Source organism: Jaculus jaculus, chromosome 10, assembly GCF_020740685.1.
Source record: "Jaculus jaculus isolate mJacJac1 chromosome 10, mJacJac1.mat.Y.cur, whole genome shotgun sequence".
Classification (NCBI taxonomy): Eukaryota; Metazoa; Chordata; class Mammalia; order Rodentia; family Dipodidae; genus Jaculus; species Jaculus jaculus.
Genome location: NC_059111.1, coordinates 55,393,949 through 55,415,543, shown reverse-complemented (window position 1 = coordinate 55,415,543; position 21,595 = coordinate 55,393,949). Strand labels below are relative to the sequence as shown.

At 40.7% G+C, this 21,595-nt stretch overlaps 1 protein-coding gene across 14 annotated transcripts in view; it reads left to right on the top strand.

The window, feature by feature from the left end:
- LOC101595257 (multidrug resistance protein 2-like) overlaps positions 1 to 8,704 on the top strand; it is a 114,326-nt gene extending 105,622 nt beyond the window's left edge. For all 14 annotated transcript variants that reach the window (XM_045160420.1, XM_045160426.1, XM_004662293.2 and 11 more), the window contains 3 exons: positions 2,593 to 2,799; positions 5,881 to 6,027; positions 7,904 to 8,704. In XM_045160420.1, the coding sequence (XP_045016355.1) occupies positions 2,593 to 2,799; positions 5,881 to 6,027; positions 7,904 to 8,104 (555 nt within the window). In that variant the 3' untranslated portion in view covers positions 8,105 to 8,704. The remainder of the gene's footprint in view (positions 1 to 2,592; positions 2,800 to 5,880; positions 6,028 to 7,903) is intronic.
- Positions 8,705 to 21,595: the final 12,891 nt, after the last annotated feature.

Genomic DNA, 21,595 nt, shown 5'->3' with positions numbered 1-21,595 from the left:
CTCTGAGGCTCTTCTCATGTAATTTTTTTAGTATTGTTTGCAACTTCAACATTCTATTATAATCAAATGTGTTTTTCCCTCACTGAAAGGTGATTATGAATGCATGTAAGCTGTGAGACTTTAAAGTGATTCATAGGACATAATCAGACAATTTGAGAGCTACCACTACTCCTCCTAAATCTCATTTCAGATAAACTGACTGCTTTACAAAATGACTGCTTTAAGGCTGGAGACATGGCTTTGCAATTAAGTTGCTTGCCTACGAACCCTCAGAACTCATGTTCAAATCTCCAGGTCCCACGTAGCCAGATGCACAGTGGCACAAGCACACAATGTTGCACATATGCCACAAGGGGGCACACATGTGTGGAGTTCATTTGCAGCAGGCTGAAGGTCCTGGTGTGCCAATTTTCTCTCTGTGTCTGTCTCTCTTTCTCCCCTTCTCTCCCTCCTCAAACATGAAAATAATTTAAAAAATTCCTCAAATTTCCTCTTATAAAATATAGTGCTTCATATAACAAAATTGGCTATTTTGCTACATTCTTATACGATTGTGCTTGCTTTCTTGCTTATTTTGAAGCAGTCTTGGGCCTGTAACTCCCTTATGTTGCCAAGGCTAGACCATGCAATTTACCTGTCCCAGCTTGCTGGATGCTAGGAGAGTAGACATAGCCTATTGTATCCATCCCGTCATTGGGTATCATTTTGCTTCTTCTCTCCACCTTCTATTTTCCACCTTCACTTATTCAAACTGTTAGGAAACCAGGAACATAGTGGCTCAGAGCAGTTTCCATAGCAACTATGTGCCAACAAGGTCATGGCTGTGCTTTCCATCCCTGCAGCTGCTAGCTTCCCAACAGAGGCTGGATTCCTGCAGCAAAGGTCTACTGTGCTTCTGGCCAGCTGTCTGCCAGAGCCACCAGGCCCACATAGGGGTACAAAGAGTCTGTATAACTCAGTACATTCATGACTGATAGAAAACCCCAAGCAGAGTCACTAGTGACTTCTTCAGAGAGCATTAACATTCCCCTCACTTGAATACCAAAAGCATTACTTTGCAAAGCAGATCTATTGGACAGATACATCTGCATTGGAGAGGAAAGCTTTTCATTGGCCAGGCTGTAGTGGGATCTCACCAGCTGCAGGATTGTCTGGGAAGCCATGTCACCAGGGAAAGTGGCTTCTCCTTTCCTGCTCATTTGGTTCACTGCTATAGATGGTATGTACTTGTCTGTGTGTCCATCCTATGTCACAGACATAAATACAAACTGTTTGAGCCCTTAATCACTTATTCTGTGCTCTGTGCTGTGTTGTGTAGGATCCAGGTATGCTCTCACTTAGTCCTCCATTCTCTGAGCTTAGGAATTGTCATCACTCATGCTTGGTCCATAAAGAATTTAAGTCAGAGAAATTATCTTTCCCAACATAGCAACTACAGAAAGATCCAGCAGCCGCCCTCCTATGTTCCATACTATTTAGCTGCTGCCTCTGATTCCTCAAAGTCAGATCAGGTCAGAAACATGACCAAAAAATCTGTTATATAGTTTCCAATTTTCACTCTGACCCCAGCCAGTTTTCTGTGAAAATTAAATATAAGAATTAAAATGCCAGAAAAAAACTCAAAAGAAAGAGGAAGAGCTAGAGACATGGCTGAGGGGTGGGAGGAGGGAGGTAAGAGCACCTATTGTGCAGGCCAGGGCACTTGAGGTTGATACCCAGAGCCCACATAGAAAGCCAGGAATATCAACATCTGTCTGTAATCCCAGCACTGAGTGGGGCAGACATAGAATAATCATCAGGTTCAGCCAGTCTAACCAAAACCCAGGCGCTACGGGTTCAGGCAATGGCCACTCCCAGAGAATGGCAGAAGAGCAATAAAAGAGTATGTCCAACATCTTCCTCCGGCATGCACGTCTATACACTCATGTAGATATACCACACATTCACGCACATAAACATGAGAGAGATAAAAGCAGGTATGGTATTAGTTTCTTATGACTTTAAGCAGCATAAATTTGTTTTTTTTATAGTCATGGAGGCTAGAAATCCAAAATCAGTCTCACCCAGCTAAACTTTAAGTGTCAGTACAGCAGTATGCCTTCTCCAGACTGCAAGGGACAATCTGTGGTGGCTTGTGGCTCCTTACTCCATCTTCAGTCTTTTCTTTCTGCTTACCTCTGATCCTCCTGCCCCCTTTTCCTCAATTAAGAACCCTTATGATTATGTGGGACTCACAAAGATAATCCAGGATAATCATCTACTTGAAGTTTAGCTATCTAGCAGCTTTAATTCCTTTTGATATCTTAAAGCCTCATTAGCATACAGAATGATATATTCAGTTTTCAATGGGGGGAGGCCTGTTATTTACCCTACTACTGCATAAATCAGAAGCTAGGTGAAACATGAGAAATGTGGTATTTCCTCAAAGCGTACAAATCATTGTATTGTTAAATTAACCCTGACAACCCAAAGTAAAACAAATAAAACTTTTCCTTAATCTCACAGCAACTCAGCACTTTTAAAATATGAAATTATTTTGCTAAGTCTATAGTGTGCTGGTCCCTGAAGTTGATCTGTGATATATTCTTGCAGCTTCTAGATGGCAAAGAAATAAAGCAACTGAATGTGCAGTGGCTCCGAGCACACCTGGGCATCGTGTCCCAGGAGCCCATCCTGTTTGACTGCAGCATCAGTGAGAACATCGCCTATGGAGACAACAGCAGGGTCGTGTCCCAGGATGAGATCGTTAGAGCAGCCAAGGAGGCCAACATCCACCAGTTCATTGATTCTCTGCCTGATGTAGGTCTCTTTCCATGTTCAGAGTCCAGGTCATGTACCATCCCTGGTCTATATAATTTTTTCCTGTTTTTCTCCCTCCTTTCCTCCCTTCTATACTGGGAACTGAACCCAATCATGCTAGGTAAGTATTCTATCACTGAGCTCTATTCTTCTCAGGCCTGTGCTTGGTGATCAAAGGGCTGATTTCGCAAAGGTGAAATGAACAACCAGTATTGCACTTACATACAAATGTTTCTAATGCCTGTGAAATGTTATGTCTACCTAGCTGTCCTTGTGCGGAAGGAACAAAGTATTCGATCTATTCAGGAATTTTATTAGGAGTTTCTAGGTTTGCAGCTCCACCCACATCAGCCTTAGGAATAAGTAGTGTCTGGGATTCCTTTTCCTTTTTCCTGATTCTGGTTCTGCCAAGAAGCAGGCATGACCATCCTTCCTCAGTTCCTCGTTTCGTTTCCTCTGTCACTTTGCAGCTCTTCCTCAAGCCTCATTCTGGAGCCAGGCCAGACTGGAACCCTCCTGGAAAGAGTGTACACTGAACAAACCTGACTCATTGAGAAACTGTGGCAATGTGAGATTTCTCATCTTTTGTCTCTCATAAGCCAAAAGCTCCCTTGGTGATTGATAACTGAAGTCTTCTCTATGCTCTTATCCTATGAATGACTTCTGAATTTCTCCAGTATGCTAGGTAAATTGAACTTCCCACCTTCTCTTAAGCCCTCTCAGGTCCTACCTTTTTTTGAGGTAGAGTCTCCCTCTAGCCCAGGCTGACCTAGAATGCACTATGGAGTCTCAGGGTGGCCTCCAACTCATGACAATCCTCCTACCTCTGCCTCTTAAGTGTTGGGACTAAAGATGTGTGCTACCACATCTGGCTAGTCCTATTATTTTATTTTCCTATGAGATAGAGGCCAGGACCTCTAGCCACTGCACTTGAACTCCAGACACATGCGCCATCTTGTGCACATGTGAGGACTTGTGCGCATGCTTCACCTTGTGTGTTGGGCTTACATGGGTTCTGGGGAATTGAACCTCAGTTCTTAGGCTTCATAGGCAAGCACCTTAACAGCTAAGCCATCTCTCCACCCCATGGTCTAACTTCTTAAACACATCTTATCTAGATAATATATCCCATCCTACTATCATTGTGTATATTTTTTATCAAGGGTGTATCCTTTAAAGAGTAAGTCAGTAGTGTCAGAGAAGCCTGGAGAGCAGTCACCGCACAGGCAAAGATGACTACAGCAGATGTCCCTGTTCCCAAGATTTCTTTTCACCTTAGGCTCTTTTGCAGATAACTACTTCTACCAAGCACAACACCAAAGATATGGCCCTGTCCCCTTCCTCTTGTTAAAAACCTGAGTCTAGGGCTGGAGAGATAACTTAGCAAAGCCTAAGGACCCATGTTGGACTCTCCAGATATCATGTAAACCAGATGCACAAAGGTGAGGCAAGGGCAAGGTCACACATACCCACCAGTTGGTGCAAGTGTCTGGAGTTCTACTGTAGTGGCTGAGGCCTTGGCATGCCAATTCTCTCTCATTTTCTCTCTCCCCCCCTCCTCTCTTTCTATCAAAAAAAGAGAAAACTTTGTCCAACTATTTATAGCTGACTAATCCTGAGATCTGACATTTAAAATATAGCACTGCAGTCCCCTTTATATGGTGATGAGAAGTTGGTGGTTCTCAGAGTGTGAACAAGGATCTCCATCACCTTAGAAGTGCTTAGATGTGAAGATTTCTAGGCTCCACCTCAACTCTGCTGAATGAGAAAGATCAGGTAGTAGGCTCTGGAAGTCTGATTTAAAGCCCAGGTGATACTGACGCAGGACACAAACATGTCTAACTTCTAAGAGTATTTGGTCCCTATGGTGTTTGTTTACCACCAGGATTAACCTTTCTGGACTCCTGATCTCTCTGATACTCGGAGAATTATGTAGACATCCTAGTTCTTTCCATTGTTGTTTGGACCAGTACACAAAGTCCTGCTCTCAGTCTGAGCACTCATTTCTCCCGAGTGTCTAGTGCTAGAACAGCTTTGCCCTGCTGAGGCTGGGTTAGCTTTCTACCTCCTCCAGGGCTCCCGCAGTGCTCTTACCTGTCTCACAAGCATCACCATGTGTCAGCAGAGCCCAGAAACCCTGTACTCACATGGACATACTTCAGAGCGTCCCTTCTGAGGGTGCTATGGCTATGGAATGGGTCTGAGCAACTGCTAGATACTCACAAGGGGCTTCTCTTCTACAAATGGAGACCTTGTTCTTCTCCCCATAGAACTAGGGGTACTAGTAAAACTTTCATCACTATGTAGGACATGGATTTTATAGTTAGTCTTATAGTGTACTAATCAGAACCTTTCCTTGGTATGACCATAGGTTGAGCCTGCTAAGGACCTCATATATTGAGATGACTGATCTGGTTTCTAGTTACATTTGTTGTCATCCCACTTTGGTTTTCTTCTATGTACCCTTTTATCCCCCATCCTTGCCTTTCTATTTAAATAATGTGTGACAATGCTCTATTCTAAGAAATAATATGGGAAGAATTTTGGGAACTCTAAAAGCAGAAAAAAAAAAAACCTCCCATTATAAAAGTTAGATATTAAGGTTGAATTCCTTAACATTCATTTAAACCATTTAATTGTTAGAGATGGTTTCATAAAAACACAATAAAAGGCTAATAGCCCAAGAATTTCTTTCCTTGGTTTAAAATCATGTAAAGAGTGTCACCTGCTGGTTTTAAGTGAAATGAATTTCAGTTATTATGAATACCTATTCACATCATATTTAATTTCTCTTGCCAATCTTTGTTCCAAATAAAATAAAATCAGAAGGTAGAAGATGACGGACTCGTCAGAAATTCTACACGAAGAAAGTTTAGCTTGTTTATACTAAATGTAATAACGCTAAAGCCAAAGCAGGTATTAAATTTACCATTTAGAGTCTTGCTGAATTGTTTAGATTGATGTGAACCTATTCTTAGCTTCTGAACCTAATTAATTTTTATAATTATCCTATTTTCAATGAGCAAACTGCATTTGAGGATTATCATTTCTATTTTCATTATAACCAAATTCTGTTCATAGAGATATAACACCAGAGTTGGAGACAAAGGGACTCAGCTGTCTGGTGGTCAGAAACAACGCATCGCCATAGCTCGTGCCCTTGTTAGACAGCCTCACATTTTGCTTTTGGATGAAGCAACATCAGCTCTGGATACAGAAAGTGAAAAGGTAAGGACCTGAGTTGGGTTCTTTCATGCTGTAGTCTGATGCCCTTAAGAAGTTTAAATCTATGCTGTTCTTTGACGTAATGAGAACAATTCATTGAGATAGTTGGTTGCTGCTTAGGTCAGCTTCCAGTGGAAGCCAAACATGTTCTGAGACTTAGGGGCCCTTAGGTGATATAAGACAAGCATTGCAGCATATATGCTCCCAGCCAGCTCCACATCTGTGTCCAGCCAGTAGTGTATGTCCCATCTGTGCAGCAGAGACTGCACAGCAATATAAAAGGTGGAGGACAAGGGTGAAAATCTGGTCACACCTTAAGACAAATGTTAGCAACCCTTTTCAGCTTGAGAAAAGGCTCAGAATTTAGCAAAAGACAGAAGATTATGAGATGCTTCCTGTCCTGATGGGTTTGGCCTGTGCTCAGGCTTCCTGAATTGGTTGCACCAGAGGGCTACTTGTAGGGTTGTTGTGTGGCAGGACACAAAGGTGCTTTGAAACCATTGGATGAACTGTCTTTACTGCTGTAACCTTAGAAATAGATCTCCTGTTTAAGATTTGTCCAAACTGGGCTTCATGTTTTTTCTGAAATGATAGATTTCTTATTTTTTAAATTTTATATTATATTTCACTGATACTACTCTTTCTTATTTTTTCATTTATTTTTTGTTAATTTTTAGTTACAATATAAATTGATGGGTTTCATTATGACCTTTTCATGCATACATATCATTGTACTTTGTTCATATTCACCCTCCCACTGCTCTCCCTAATTCATCATTCCCATTTTATCTCACCAAATAGTCCCTCTTCTTTTATGTCTATAGTGTGTGTAGTTGTTAGTGTTAAATCTATATCCACATATAAGAGAAAACATGCAATATTTTGTATTACTACCATTGCCCTCTCTTTCCCTCTCCCTGTAGACACTTTGCAATATCTACATAATCCCCCTTCTACTTTCATGCCATATGTGTGTGTGTGTGTAAGTTTAGATTCCACATGTGAGAGAAAACATGTGATAATTGTCTTTCTGAGTCTGGCTTATTTCTCTTAATAGAATTATGTTTAGTTCCATCCATTTTCCTGCAAATAACATACCCTCATTCTTCCTTATAGCCAGGTAAAATTCCACTGTGTATATGTACCACATATTTTTTATCCATTTACCAGTTGAGCATCTAGGTTGTCTCCGAATGTTGACTGTTATAAACAGTACTGCAATAAACATGTATGTGAAGGTATCTCTATGGTGTGCTGACTTAGAGACTTTCAGGTATATGCTCAAAAGTAGGAATAGCTGGATTATATGGTAGCTCTCTCCAAGGTTTTTTGAGGAATCTCCACTCCAATTTCCACAGTGCCTGCATCAGTTTACACCCCCACCAGTGGTTGTATAAAGGCTCCTCTTTCCCCATATTCTCACCAGCATTTGTTATCCTTTTTTTCTTCATGGCTGGGGTAAGATAATCGGTGCAGCTTTGATTTACATTTCTTTGACACTATGATAAATGACATGGTGGAGAAATTATGAGGCTTGTTATGGAGGAGGAGCTAAAGGAAGAGAACTGGCCTGGAGAGATGGCTTAGCGGTTAAGCACTTGCCTGTGAAGCCTAAGGACCCCGGTTCAAGGCTCGATTCTCCAGGACCCACGTTAGCTAGATGCACAAGGGGGTGCACGCATCTGGAGTTTGTTTGCAGGGGCTGGAAGCCCTGGTGTGCCCATTCTGTCCCCCCCCCCCGCTCTCTCTCTCTCTCTCTTTCTCCCTCTTTCTGTCTCTGTCACTCTCAAATAAATAAATAAAAATGAACAAAAAATTTAAAAAAAAATAAAGGAAGAGAACTGCTTCTACCATAAATAATTGTATAATTATGAAACAGGTTGTTCAGGAAGCCCTAGACAAGGCCAGAGAAGGCCGCACCTGCATTGTGATCACCCACTGTCTGTCCACCATCCAAAACGCAGACCTAATCATCGTGATTCAGAATGGCAAGGTCAAGGAGCATGGCACCCACCAACAACTGCTGGCACAGAAAGGCATCTATTTCTCAATGGTCCAGGCTGGAGCAAAGCATTTGTGAAATGTAACACTTTAAGATGCTAAATACCCTTAACATTGGTATTTAAATTGGCACATAATCAAAGTTTAAAAATCGAGCATCCATTAAATTAGAAATTTAATATGTTGAACATTTCCTGACACTATTAAAGATAAATTCAGCAAGCTTAGAGTTAAATTAACAATTAAATTAAAAATTAAATAAAAAATAACTAGAACTGAAATTGAAAAAATAATCATCAAATTGGAGGGATCCTGATTTTAACTTCATTATATTATTTCCAAAAGAATTTAAAGATTTTTTTCCTTGTTTTCCCACCTTCATTGTAAAGCTCAGTAATAACTACATGGGTCTTTCCTTGACTGACCACCAAACAAATCAGAACCAAACCAAACCAGAGTTGAGAGACAGTGCCTGTGCATGCTTGACACAAGGGATTTAGGTCAGGTAGAAAGAAAGATTCAGAAATTATTATAAATCAATGGGATTGTGCTCACAAAGAGTTCTCTAAATTAAATGTGTAATTTTGTGTAACCTTTCTTACTTTAGTTATTATTGTCATGCTAAGTGATAACAGATGTTGCAAAAGTATCAAAATAAAGGGTCTGTGTGAAACTTAAATTTTCATGTAACTCGAGTCATCTTGTTTATAATGTGTATGTGTGTGTATATCTATATATTCTTTTATCTGTTGTAATTCTCTTGTGAATAGTCTTATCTGGTCCTGAAGGCTGAACATCAAACACTGCTTCTCTCAGTCTTAGTTCTCTCAGTAAGTCCCATCCCCTTGTCATCCAGTCCCTAATATTCATGAGGCTCTCAGCCTGTAATAACCAAGTGTCCCTAATGGCTTGGATGAGCCAGTCTATCAGGGACCTGTTTCCCTCACAGTGCCTCAGGCTTTGTAGCCTTTCTCTCTAGGAAGGATGAGTAGTTACATTAATCAGTTACTCTACATTCAGACAGATGCCATCTGAACCCATGTCCCATAGCCTCACAAGCCAGGCTAAGACAGATTCTTTCACATCTTTCTTAAAAGTCTTTCCCAACTCAAGAAGTTCAGAAGCAGGATACTTCCTATCATGGTCTCCTGAAACCTTATCATCATTAATACCTCTGCCTGCATACTGAATCTTGGACTTCCTCTCCCCCTCTTAAAGGTCAGATCTGAAGGCCATCTTCTATCACCTTTACCTCATTCTCCTTTATCTAATTTATCTGTGAAATCATAAACTACCACAGAGGACTCTAGCCGCATGTCCCTCTCCCTTTACAACCCCTCTTTTACACAACCAAGTTTTCTCTGAACAGCCATCTTGGCCTCAGCTGTACATCATATTACTCATAACAACAGCCAGGCCACCTCCATGGCAGCTTCCGACACTCTAGTCCTTTATGTGTCACACTGACGTATTTCAAAACATTTTCTAACCCTGTAGCAGACAGCTTCAGGTTTGCTGAGATGAACTTCCAGACCAGGCACAGTTATTGAGCAAGGGATTTATTGAAGCTTTCAGATCCAGAGGGAAGTGCCATAATGTCAGAAGAAGCTAGCCTGCCTTCAAAGGTCCAAGCCCTGACAGAGAGAAGCACAAGCCTAAAAACCAAAAGCCACACAGCACACTTCAGGAACTCTAGCTAGGCACATTTGGCATATCTTTAGATTGAAATCTCAAACCCACCACCACAATTTAAGAGCTGTCCAGTGGCACGGCATCCAGCCAGGTGACTACAGATGCAAACTACAAACTAAGAAAACACTGATTATAGGGAACCATCTATTCACACTACCACAAACCCTTCAACTGTTTTCAGGGCATCCCCATATACCACAGCAGACCCCACTCTTCAAGCACCTATACCACTCCATACCATATAGAGAAAGATAGCTACTCTGTAAGTCCTCCCACAGGCTCAGCCTTAGGTATATGTCTTACTACCCATTGTAATATCCAAACAACTGCCACTGATATAGGATTTGGGGGTTCAGGAAAAGTCCCCCAGATTTTATGAACCACAAATTTTGGGTTTTTCCCTACCTTTAATAAAGGATTAATAAAAGCAGATTCAAGAAGGATAAATTATGAATTATTGCTTATTTAAGGGGAAAATTAATTGTGGGGTTTATTAAGGGAGAAATGACAATTATGGGGTTTAGAAAACACATTCTCATGTGGAAACGCTGCATAGTTTATAAGATTCCTTTTAAGAGAAATTGAGGTTTTAGAGGAAAACTTTAGTAGGGCCACAAGCATGTGAAGGATAGAATTTAGGAGCTTGTATAAGGGAGATTAGACATTTGCCATGTGCTTTCCCCAGGGAAGAAAGTTAAAAGAGCAAGTGGTCATGGCTTAAGGAAAAATATCACAGAGAAAATATCAAAGCAGAGACCAAGAAATTCAGAGCAGAAATGAATGATGAAGAGAGTCACACTCATGGTTATCCCAAGTTTAAAGAAATTACACAGGTAGAAAACCTAGAGTTAGTGAAAGCACCCACATGGTAGATCTGAGGTTTATGGGAAATATGCATGTGATAGAGTAGGAGACCAAAGGACAATCATGCATGCAATCAAAGTGAGAAGTTATTTCAGACTATAAAGCATAAAAGTTCTCCCAGACCAAGAAACTGTAGCTGGGTGAGGAGAAACCAGACTTACTTGTGTCCCTGTGGCCTGAGGGAAGAAGAGAAGGAGACTAGAAAAGCAGAGCACTCCAGAGAGCAGAGTGGGCCACAGCCAGTGACAGGAAGAATACAGAAGCCTTTATAGGCAAAGGAAAGACCCAATTGATTGCTAGATTTGGATGGCGGATCCAGAGCCAGCTCACCTGGTCCATCTGTCTAGGTAGTACTAGACTGTGGGCAGCAGGAGACAATGTGCATCATTCTCAATCAGACTCAAGGTCCTTTTCTGCCAAGAGTTTTGTTCTTTATTTAAAGATATTTTTAAAATTTAATTTTATTTGAGACAGAGGGGGAGGGATAGAGTGAGAGAATATGGGCATGCTACAGCCTCTAGCCATTATAAATGAACTCCAGATTTATGTGCCACCTTGTGCATATGGGACCTGGATAATTGGACATAGGTCCTTGGGCTTTGTGGGCAAGTACCTTAACTACTAAGCAATCTTTCCAGAGTGAGTTTTGTTCTTATGTCAGGGTGAGGTGGCATGTGACATGGCGTCTCCTGGTTCTCTCTGGGCCTCAATCTCTAACTGAAACTGCCTAAAAGAGCAAGCTTTCTCCTATTCTCCTTCACTACCTTTACAAGAAGGCACAATAACACACCACATGGAGAAGGACAGCCATGTCAGGATTTCCCTCGGGGATACTCACCCTTAGCCTCAGTTACATGTCTTTCTACCCATAGCCTGGACCATCCCATTGCTCATCATTTGGTTCTTCTGTGCCCCACATTTGGACACCTAGTGTAGCACTAAACATTCTTCCTGGGGTGGGATCTATTCACACCAGATGGAACACAGATGTTAGACCAAAGAATGATTAAACCAAAACTAGTTTTGGTGATTCAATGAATTTTGGGGGGTTACAGAGCACCAGTGAGGGATGACTTAAAGAAGAATGGGTGATTCAAAGGCAACTGCATTACTACAAAGTCCCATCCCATCCTGGATAGTTACTTCATGGAAGCTACATCATGGAAATATAGATCTCTCTCTCTCTCTTTCTCTGTATACATACAGTTGGAATATATAATACATATAATGCGTATGTATGCAAATGCATATATCCATATTTGGAATGATAACTTAGATAATTTTGACATTCAAAAATGGATTCTTTGTGAGCATAGTTAAATCAGTTATTCTAAGAAGCTATCATTATCGCCAACCTATTATCTTCCTTCCTTCACATAGACACAACCTTAGATGAATGAATCTGAAGAGGGTTCTCTGTTGGCAAAGCCACTGTATTCCAATTCTTTGCTTTCCATTTTATTTTACCATTTGTTATTGCATCCTTAGTAATTATCCACCTTGCTTTCAATTTTGCTGATTCCTCTTCTGTATCGCTGCACTTTGGGCTTCACAGAATCATCTATTTAACTTCCTGTACTTGGTCCCACAGAGTCCTACACTGCCACATTTTTATGGCTTTCAATGTAATGCACAGGTCACTAGGAGGTTCTGGGATGTGGACTGAGATGTAGTGATGAAGAGTGCATTGATCTGATGCCCCTATAAAAGGCTCTCTGATGATCTCAATAGTATTTCCACTTTAAAAATACTGAAGTAAAGAGTGCTACTTCCAGGCTGTACCAATGATCAGTGCCAGGGTGAAGGAGACAGACACTGAGGATACTCAATACCTACCAAAGCAGAGATCCAGAGGCTCCAAAGAGCTCATCACTAAAGTAGACTTAAAACTCACCCACCACGGCTCAAGATTTACTGTGGAGTTGTGGGTTCTGAGTTGTGAGAGCAGCAGTCAGTTGTTGGTGGGGGGAGCAATGCCGCTGTATAGTCCCTCCCATGGTATAGCTCTTAAATTCTTTCTGCCTCCTTTCTCACAAAATTCCCTGAGCCTCGATGGGTGTGCTTTAAGTTTACTTTGCTGTTGTGTTCTCAGCAGCTTCTGGATTTCTGCTTTGGTGCATTTTGAGTGTTCTAACTGTCTGTCTCCATCAACCTGGCACAGGTTGTCAGGCTCACCATGGAAGCACCACTCTTGTTCATCTCAAGAATTCTTCTGTGGTCTCACCTGGACCCTAGCTGCTGTGTTAGTGGTAGTTCATGTGCTAACAGGGAGTCGGCTGTCTATTCTTGCCTTGTTGATAGATTTTGGTTGTCCTTCGTTCTCACTGCTTTCTGAAAAAAGAAAAACAGATTCTCCAATGGAGAGTGAGATCAGCATATGTTAAAGGGAATAAGCATTGTTAATTTAGAGAGATTTTGATGGATGTAGCCTCATTTTGGCGAAAGACTAGTGGAATCTTCTCACTGGAGTCCATAATCTTGGCCTCCATAGAATTTTTACTTGGTTCTCAGTTCTAGCTATGGGTTCCTTTCCACTGAGCAGATCTCTTACACAGTCAGAAAGCCATTGGTTATCCACCTAGGCTATGTGCCACTATTCCACAGGTGTGTATATCTTGTCAGGCTGGTTGCTTTCATATATCAGTGTCCCCTGCTTGCTCACAACATTGTTGATCATTTTCTCCCAGCAGTTCATGTAGTGCATTTCAGCAGTATAAAGGCTAACCATCTGGGATCTGTCTCCTTTACAGATTCAGCCAGATCTATTAATATTCTGTGTCAGCAGCATGTAGTGCCTTCAATAATAGGGTCTGACCTTTTACTTCAAGTGGGTAATCAAGTGCTTTGACAGAAACCTGTCTTATTTTTGGGAGCTCATAGATCTCTCTGATCAACAGCTCAATGTGGGTATAACAATTTCTGATAGTAAGAATTACAAGCCAGAGTCAACTGTTTTAGGGTTAGCCTTCATCCCACCATCTCCAGGGCCTTTCTTACCAGATGCTCTTTACATGCTCCTGTTGAAGGTTATATCTTTTATTCTGCTACCCAAGAGGAAGGATTCTATGGTATAAGTTTATTTTCTATTTGTTTTTTTTTTATCTCCCCTTGCCTTCCTGTTCCCATCTCCCCAAACCCTTTCATCCCTCTTATCTATCCCTCAAGTTTCTTGTCAGTTGTACCTGCAATTCAAGCTGTTCCAATTTAGGAACCACAGATGAGAGATAACATGTGGCACCAGGAAGCCACAAGCATTTCCAACCCCCTTGTGCTCAGATTACTTGTATTTCCATGCCTGCTTTTCCTTCATGGGGATTGGAGATTCTAGGAATCAAATTCAGGACCTCCTGCTTAAAATCAAGGAATTTACTAACTGAGCTATCATCTCATTGGCCCCCTATTTTTTAAATAAGTTTGAGGCTTTGAAAATAATGCTGATTATAAAAGCACTTTGATAAATTTACACAAATAAAGGTATTAAGCCATATCAATTCTTGGTTTCACTTTTCAAAAAACATAGTTTTTTAGATTTTCTGTGGGACGTTTCCTTTGTATGTGACTTTTCTGTATTTTTTTTTAAAATAGCATTCTTAGATGGCTATAAAAATAGTAAAATTAGGAGGGTACTTAACAGTTTGATATTGTATATATGTAAGTACAATGATTGTGATGGGAAGGTAATATGGTGGAGAATGGAATTTCAAAGGGGAAAGTGTGGGGGGTGGGGAGGGAGGGAATTATCATGGGATTTTTTTTTTTATAATCATGGAAAATGCAAATAAAAATTAAAAAAATTTTAAAAAACAAAAAATAGTAAAATTGTATTCTATTAGGTTTTTCCCCAGTTCAGATGGGCAAGAAAGCATAGCAAGCACAACCTTTCAGGTTATACCTGCTGAGTCTGCCTGACCTGATATATTAATTATTTTTACCATTGCTGTGGCAAAATCTGACAAAGCCACCCTAAGGAAGGGTTGTCTTAGCTTAGAGTTTGGGGATGCAGTCCATTGTAGTGGGGGAGGCATGGTGTCAGGAAATTGAGGCATCTGGTCTTGTTGCAATCTCAGGAAAATGAGAAAGATGGATGCTGGTACTCCTGTTGCTCTCTTATTAAGGTGAGCCTTTTCACCTCCATTGACCTAATCAAGAAAAACTCCGGCTGGAAAGATGGCTTAGTGGTTAAGACATTTGCCTGTGAAGGCTAAGGGTCCAAGTTTTATTCCCCAGTACCCACATAAGCCAGATGCACAAGGTGGCACATGCACCTAGAGTTCATTTGCAGTGGCTAGAGGCCCTGGCATACCCACTCTTTTTCTCCACCTCTCAAATAAGTAAATAAATTTTAAAATTTCTTTTAAGAAACAAAATATTGCATATACCTGCCCAAACATTTGTCACTATGGTGATTTTAAGTCAAATCAACAACCAGAGATTAACCATCACAAGTCTACCCCCTGTCAGCTTGACACTGAACAACATCTCTTATGCCATTCTTACTTTTCAAATGAAAATAATAACAAGGTCCTAATTCTACCTAACATGATGTAACTATGCCACATATAACCAGAATACACTATTCTGTTCCCAAAATAGATGACAAAGCCCCTTGAGGAATATTTAGTCTTTTAATATCCCATGACTTAACTATAATAATATACCTTGAACACTAAGCTGCTGCTATTATTTAAATCAATACTATATTATTTATATATGCATCAAAAATATAGGTGAAAAAATAAGTATCTGCTAATATATGTGTGTGTATGTACAAACATATTCTTAATAAAATTTAACAGGTATTATGTGCAAATTACAATCCTTGTTTCTGTAACTGGTCATGTAGCCTTTGCTTGTATATATAATAATGACCCATAGATCCATTCTTAAAGGGTCTGGGCCATATATCACCCTTCTATGATTGGGTTGTTGTAGTTTCTCATTGACCTTAATTACCAGACATGGTAACATTAAGACACACCCTAAAGAACCTCCTGCATACCAGGAATACCCTTCCTGTGCTGGTTTGAATATGAAAGTAGGCCCCCCAGGGCCTGGAGTATTTTTGATTAAGTGAATAACTTGTGTCCAGCAGGCAAAGCCCTGCTAGAGGAGTTATCATTGGGTGTGGATCTATAGTCCAGTCCTAAGTTGTGTTTAGAGCACTTGGAGCTCCAGCTGTTTGTGCTTGCTGACTGTTTGATGGTATTGCCCCGCTTTGATCCATGAAAGTGAGCTAGCTTCATCAATGGTTATTGTGCTTCCATTGGATTCTGTAAGCCTGAAATAAACTCTTTTCTCCCATAAGCTGTTTCTGGTAAGGTGTTTGTTGAGCAACATGAAAGTAACTCCAACATTTCCTTATCTCCATTGTGGAGGTTTCCAATCTCCCCCTGGTAGTCATGATCAATCACTCCTGTTACTACTGTGACTCCTGTCTTAGCCTGATGACTCAAGGGCATCTGGAGGCCAAAGTCTTAATGGACTGTTTTGTCTACCTGCTGGCAGAAGCTTATTTGTACTTTCAGGAGCTGCTTGGGTCAGATCACATATGTACCACTTCCATTTGATGACACATTGCTGCTGTGCAATGGTTTAATGGTTTGGAGGGTCAGATAACACTCAGCTCATGATAGATAGCTCAGTTCTCATGGTAACTTGGTAGTCAATTGTCAAGCATTCAGTTTCCGTTAAGGCTCAATAATGGCCAAGATCTGTCTCTCAAAGGGAGAATAATTGTCTGCAGATGATGGCAGGGCCTTCATCCTAAATCCCAAGGGTCTCAGCTATGATTCACCTATAGGAGCCTGCCAAAGGCTCCAAATAGCATCTTCATCTGCCACTGACACATCAAGTACCATCATATCTGCTGGAGCAAATGGCCCAAGTGGCAGAGCAGCCTCCATAGTGGCCTGGACCTGTTAAAGAACTTCCTCCAATTCTGGACCCCACTGAAACTAGAAGCTCCCCTCTTCACTTAGTATATGGGCTAGAGTAACACACCCAAGTGAGGAATGTGCTGCCTCCAAATCCCAAATATATCCACTGGTATTGTACTTCTCAGTGGTAGGAGGGATCAGATATAACCACTAATCCTTTACCTAAAAGGAATGTCTTGGCATGCCTCTGAACTCCCAGACGTTTTACTCAGGTAGAATGCCTTTGGCCTTGGTTGACTTTATTTCTCATCCTCTGATGTCCAGAGTGGTTGCTGCTTCCTGCTTACTTCACCCAACTAGCATACCATCATCCATATAATGGACCAGAATGATATCTTGTGGAAGGGCAGGTGATCAAGATTTCAGTGAGCTGTTATGACAGAGAGCTGGAGAATTAATAGAGACTTGAGGAAAAACAATAAACCTGTGCTGCTGGCCTTGGCAGCTGAAAGCCAAGTGCTTCTAGTGGGTGGACAGGCATGGAAAAGAAAGTGTTGACAAGAGCAATAGCTATATGCCAGTTTACCAGTATTCTCTACTAGTAACTTTTCATTCTGAAGACCAAAAGCCCTACAAAAGGAACTTAAGGATGGGTTTGTTTTGGCTTCCAGTTTGAAAGTAGAGTCCATCATGGTGGGGAAGGCAGAGCAGCTGGAGCTTGAGGCAGCTAGTACATTGTATCCCCAGTCAGAAAGCAGAGAGATGAATGTTGGTACTCAGATCACTTTCTCCTTCTTATGAAAAATTGTGCTGCTCACAGTTAGGGTAGGTTTTCCCATCTCAATAACCTAATCTAGAAAATCTTCCACAGACATGCCCAAAGATCATTACCGTGGTAATGATAAATCAATCAAGTTGACAATCCAGAGAAACCACTGTGGCTCTGCTGCCCTTCATTTCCTGTTGTCCTGGCTAGAATCCCAAAAAGTGGAGGTCCTCCCTTGCAGAGCCTCCCAATTTCACTTCTAAAGGGTACCTCAAATATTGACTTACTTTGCTTTTAAAATTGACCTGAGGGAATCTATGGATCCTTGTAGATGTGGTGAGTTTATGCATTCAGTAGGTGAATTCACATGCAATAAGTCATTTTATTGCAGGCAAAGCCATGTTAAAAGACACAGTGCTATTATTTCAAGCAATGTTACAGTGACTCTGCTGAGGAAAAGCAAATGAAGTACTAGTCATTAAGAAACATCTTCATTAGGGACACATTCTAAAGGCTAAGGCAGGAATAAAACTGCAGGGTGATGTAAGTACTCAGCTGCAAAATGTCATGGGTAATATTGGAAACCCTGGTTGCAGGAGTAACCCAGTGCAGACACTGGCCTGGTGAGAAGTGAGTGTGTTAATGTGTTAAATGTGTCTTTGGCCATGTCATATGTTCTGTGATGGCAGGGAAGCACTATATTTATCTTGGTATCTCCAAAAGCCTAGAAATAGTCTTTTAAACATAGCTGGCACTATAAATGTGTGGTGAAGTAAATTGCAGGATTTGGTGAGGGGCCAAGAGTAGGCAGTGCCGGCTTATGCTAAGGATCTTAAGATGAGATCACCCCAATTTCTAAGTCTAATGCCCAGTGTCTTCATAAAATGAGCTGGAGACAGATTTAACACAGAAGAAAAGCAAAGGGTATGCCCATGACAACTGAGATAGGAGTGATGTAGCCATTAGCCCAGGAAAGTTGGTAGCCATTAGAAGCTGAAAGAGACAGGTCAAATATCACCTAGAATCCACAAACGGAATGTAGCCCTGCAAGATTTTGAATTTCTGGCTTCTGAAAATGTGAATGAATAAGCAAAGTTGTTTCAAGATACCAGGCTTGTGATCATTTCTCAGTCTAAAGCCAGGGAAGCTAACTGACATGCTTTTATGTAAAGCAAATGCATACGTAGTGAGGCTACTGAGGCTCTGAGTCAGCTGCTAACAAAACAATGGATGAACCAAGAATCAACCAAATGCTAGACATGAGAGGTGGAAAAATGATTAAAAAAAAAAGTCTGGGAAGATGCTATGGTGTTGATGGAAATGAGGAACTGTTTCAGCAGGAAAGATCATGTTTGTATTGACTCACATCAACACAGAAGGTTTTGAGGTGTGACCCTGAGGATACAGATGGCCCTAGTATTTTCAATGTGCTAAGTTCATTTCTTTTTTCAGCCAGGCTTCTTAATTTCTGTAACTTCTTCCCAAAAGTTATCCTGTGATATCCAACACTGAACAATGATGGCTCACCAGATTCAATCTCGAAATGTGCTTCAATCTATCTCCTGACACACAAAGAGCCACTTGTCCTCAGGTCTCAAGAGTGAGCTTTTAACTTTCAATTTTCTCTTATTGAGCTTCAGAACCCTCTGGCTCCCATTTTGAAAACCTTTTGGGGAGACTCCTACCTTTGCCACATAAGGCCATGTGGTTGGCAAAGTTTATGGCTTAGAGAAAAGGATTACTTGGAGATTTTTAGTCCTGCGATCACCTGACTGTGCCTCAGTTTGGTTTGATCAGAAATTAACATCTAACAAGTCATTTGTTTACACATAACATATGAAGAGGATTCTTAATTGAAGGTGTATAATTCTACACAAAATGTAAGGAAAGGAGACATTGCCTCAGCCTTATCCACAACACGGAATGAAAGGAAAATGTCCTGTATGAATAGTGTCTAAGTTTTAAGAGAAAATAAAATCTTTATAAAGATGTATACACACACACACACACACACACACACACACACACACACACATATATATATATATATATATATGTATGTATGTATATATATATATATATATCACATGCATATAGTTTAATTTTTAAGAAATTAGAGTAGTTGTGGTGGTTTCAGTCAGATGTCTGGCATAAACTCATGTGTTTTGCATGTTTGATCCCCAGCCTATGGCAATTTAGGGGGTTGGAACTTGCTGGAAGAGGTGCATTGTTTGGGATGGGGCTTTCGGGTATTAAAGCCAGCTCCACTTGCTAGGACTAGGCTCATACTCCTGCTGCTGTTTTCCACCTGCTGTTGGCAAAGAGGTAATGTGCAGCCTCTACTCTATCATCTTATCCTTGTCATCATGAAGCTTCCCTTGGAGTCTCTAAACCAAAATGTTCCTCCCACCAGCTGCTTTTCTTCAGGTGTTTCATCCAAGCAACAAGAAGATAACTGCAACAGCAGTACAGTAACAGTATGGTACCAATGCCAACTTCCTGGGTTTGATAACAGACTACAATTAGCCACAGATCATCACTGGAAGAGGTTAGTGACAGATACACATGATCCCATGTAAGCCTTTTGCTATATTCTATAGTTCATATGAATATAGATTCATATATATATATATGATTCTATAGTTATTTTGAAGTTTAAAGTAGGTAAACCATAAATACAACACTCACGAATTCACAGCAGCTGTGGTTTCCTGCACAAAATTGAGCCTGTAAGTACTTTAGCATTGGTAGTGGAAAGATAAAGGAGACCCCCTAGCCTCCCAGAGCACCTAGTGGAGCTAATGATTGTTAGGAAGGGACGTCAGGTTTATCAGTGGTGTAGCTACTATTGCCTAGTGCCCATTCCATGGTAAATAACCCTCTACCTATGATCTTGCAAGCAACCGTAATTCAATTTAGTAGATTTAAAAAGATGGGGATGGATGTGAGGGAGAAGGTGTCAATGGGAGAGTGTAATTTGGGGAATAAGATAAAAATACATTATATGTGTTGTGAAAATGTCAAAAATAATTAATTTTTAAGTTAAGAAAAAGAAATAAGACATAGATGGAAAATCTTAAAAATTTGCTGTGTTTGATAATTAGGAATGAATTCTCAACAATAAGCAGACATTAGGTTAGGAGAGGTGGGAATGGGGGTAGGAGACAGTGTTTCAGGTGGTGAAATAGCCTGCTTCAAGGAGCCTTAGAAAATCAAGACGAGGATGCTCCTTCCACCCCCATATTGGCATATGATGAACAAGGTAGACAGTGCATGGGATACCCTAGTATTAAGCAAGGATCCTTCTTTCCTCTTCAAGCTCTGCCTGAAAAAATTGAGCCTTTTTTTTTTCAAAGTTGAAGACAAGATCCTAAGCTGTAATGTTCCCTCCCTTACTCTCAGAAGCCAGCCACCTTCTTATGAAAAGAAGCCGAAGACCAGTGGGTGGCTACATGACTTGGTCCTGCCCAGCCCTTGGCTTAGTACCTTATCACATGCCAGTCACATGAGCTTGTCAGTCAGGACTTTATGGGGCTCCTGCCCCAGATAGTATCTGACTATAGCCCCAGGAGAGAAGAACCATTTAGCTGAGCCCAGGTAATTCAGACACCTTTAAGGTCATTACAGTCTTTCAAGCCAATTGATAATGAGGTCAAATGACAAGCCTTCTAGGTCTACATTTTACTGAACTTTCTTCCTCTTCAAAAGAATTCTTCCACACTATGATATCTTGATGAACAGCTAGTGTTCATAATGTGCCTGACAGCTCTATCAATACCTGGAACATTAAAAGTCCTCAGTCAAAAAATATTTGTTGAATAGAAAAAGAAAAAGAGTGATTGTTCTGAGGAGAAAAAAAAATAAAAAAGATTTTCTTGGTTCACTTTCTGCAACGGAAGTCCTTTGTACAATTTGGAATGTCAAACAGTAAGGTGAAAGACCTCACTCTGGCCTTGGAGAAATCAGAATAGCAAAGAGAAAAGCAGGAATGATGACCGATATGGGCAAAGATACATGGTGAAATGTTGTCACCTGGACTCTTTCAAAAGACTCAGTTTTGGTCATAAGAAAAGTGACCTTTGAATCGAAAACTGCACGTTTCTTTTTTTGCTGTGGGCAGTTAAATTTAAATGTTTTCCCTCTCGTTGCTTGCTGGTTGGTGTTCCAGCCAGGAAAGCCTGGGTTTCTGTTTAGGCCTGCAAGTGGTTATCAAATGTGGCTTCTTAGGTAAATTACTTACTTTGCCAGGCCTGCTTCCTTGTTGGCAAGTAAGAGATTTATTTCAATAGCTATCTCATGAAGTTTATTGGACACTAAATATAACAAAAGTATTTAGGACAATGGTACACATACAGAACATTGAAAAAGAGTT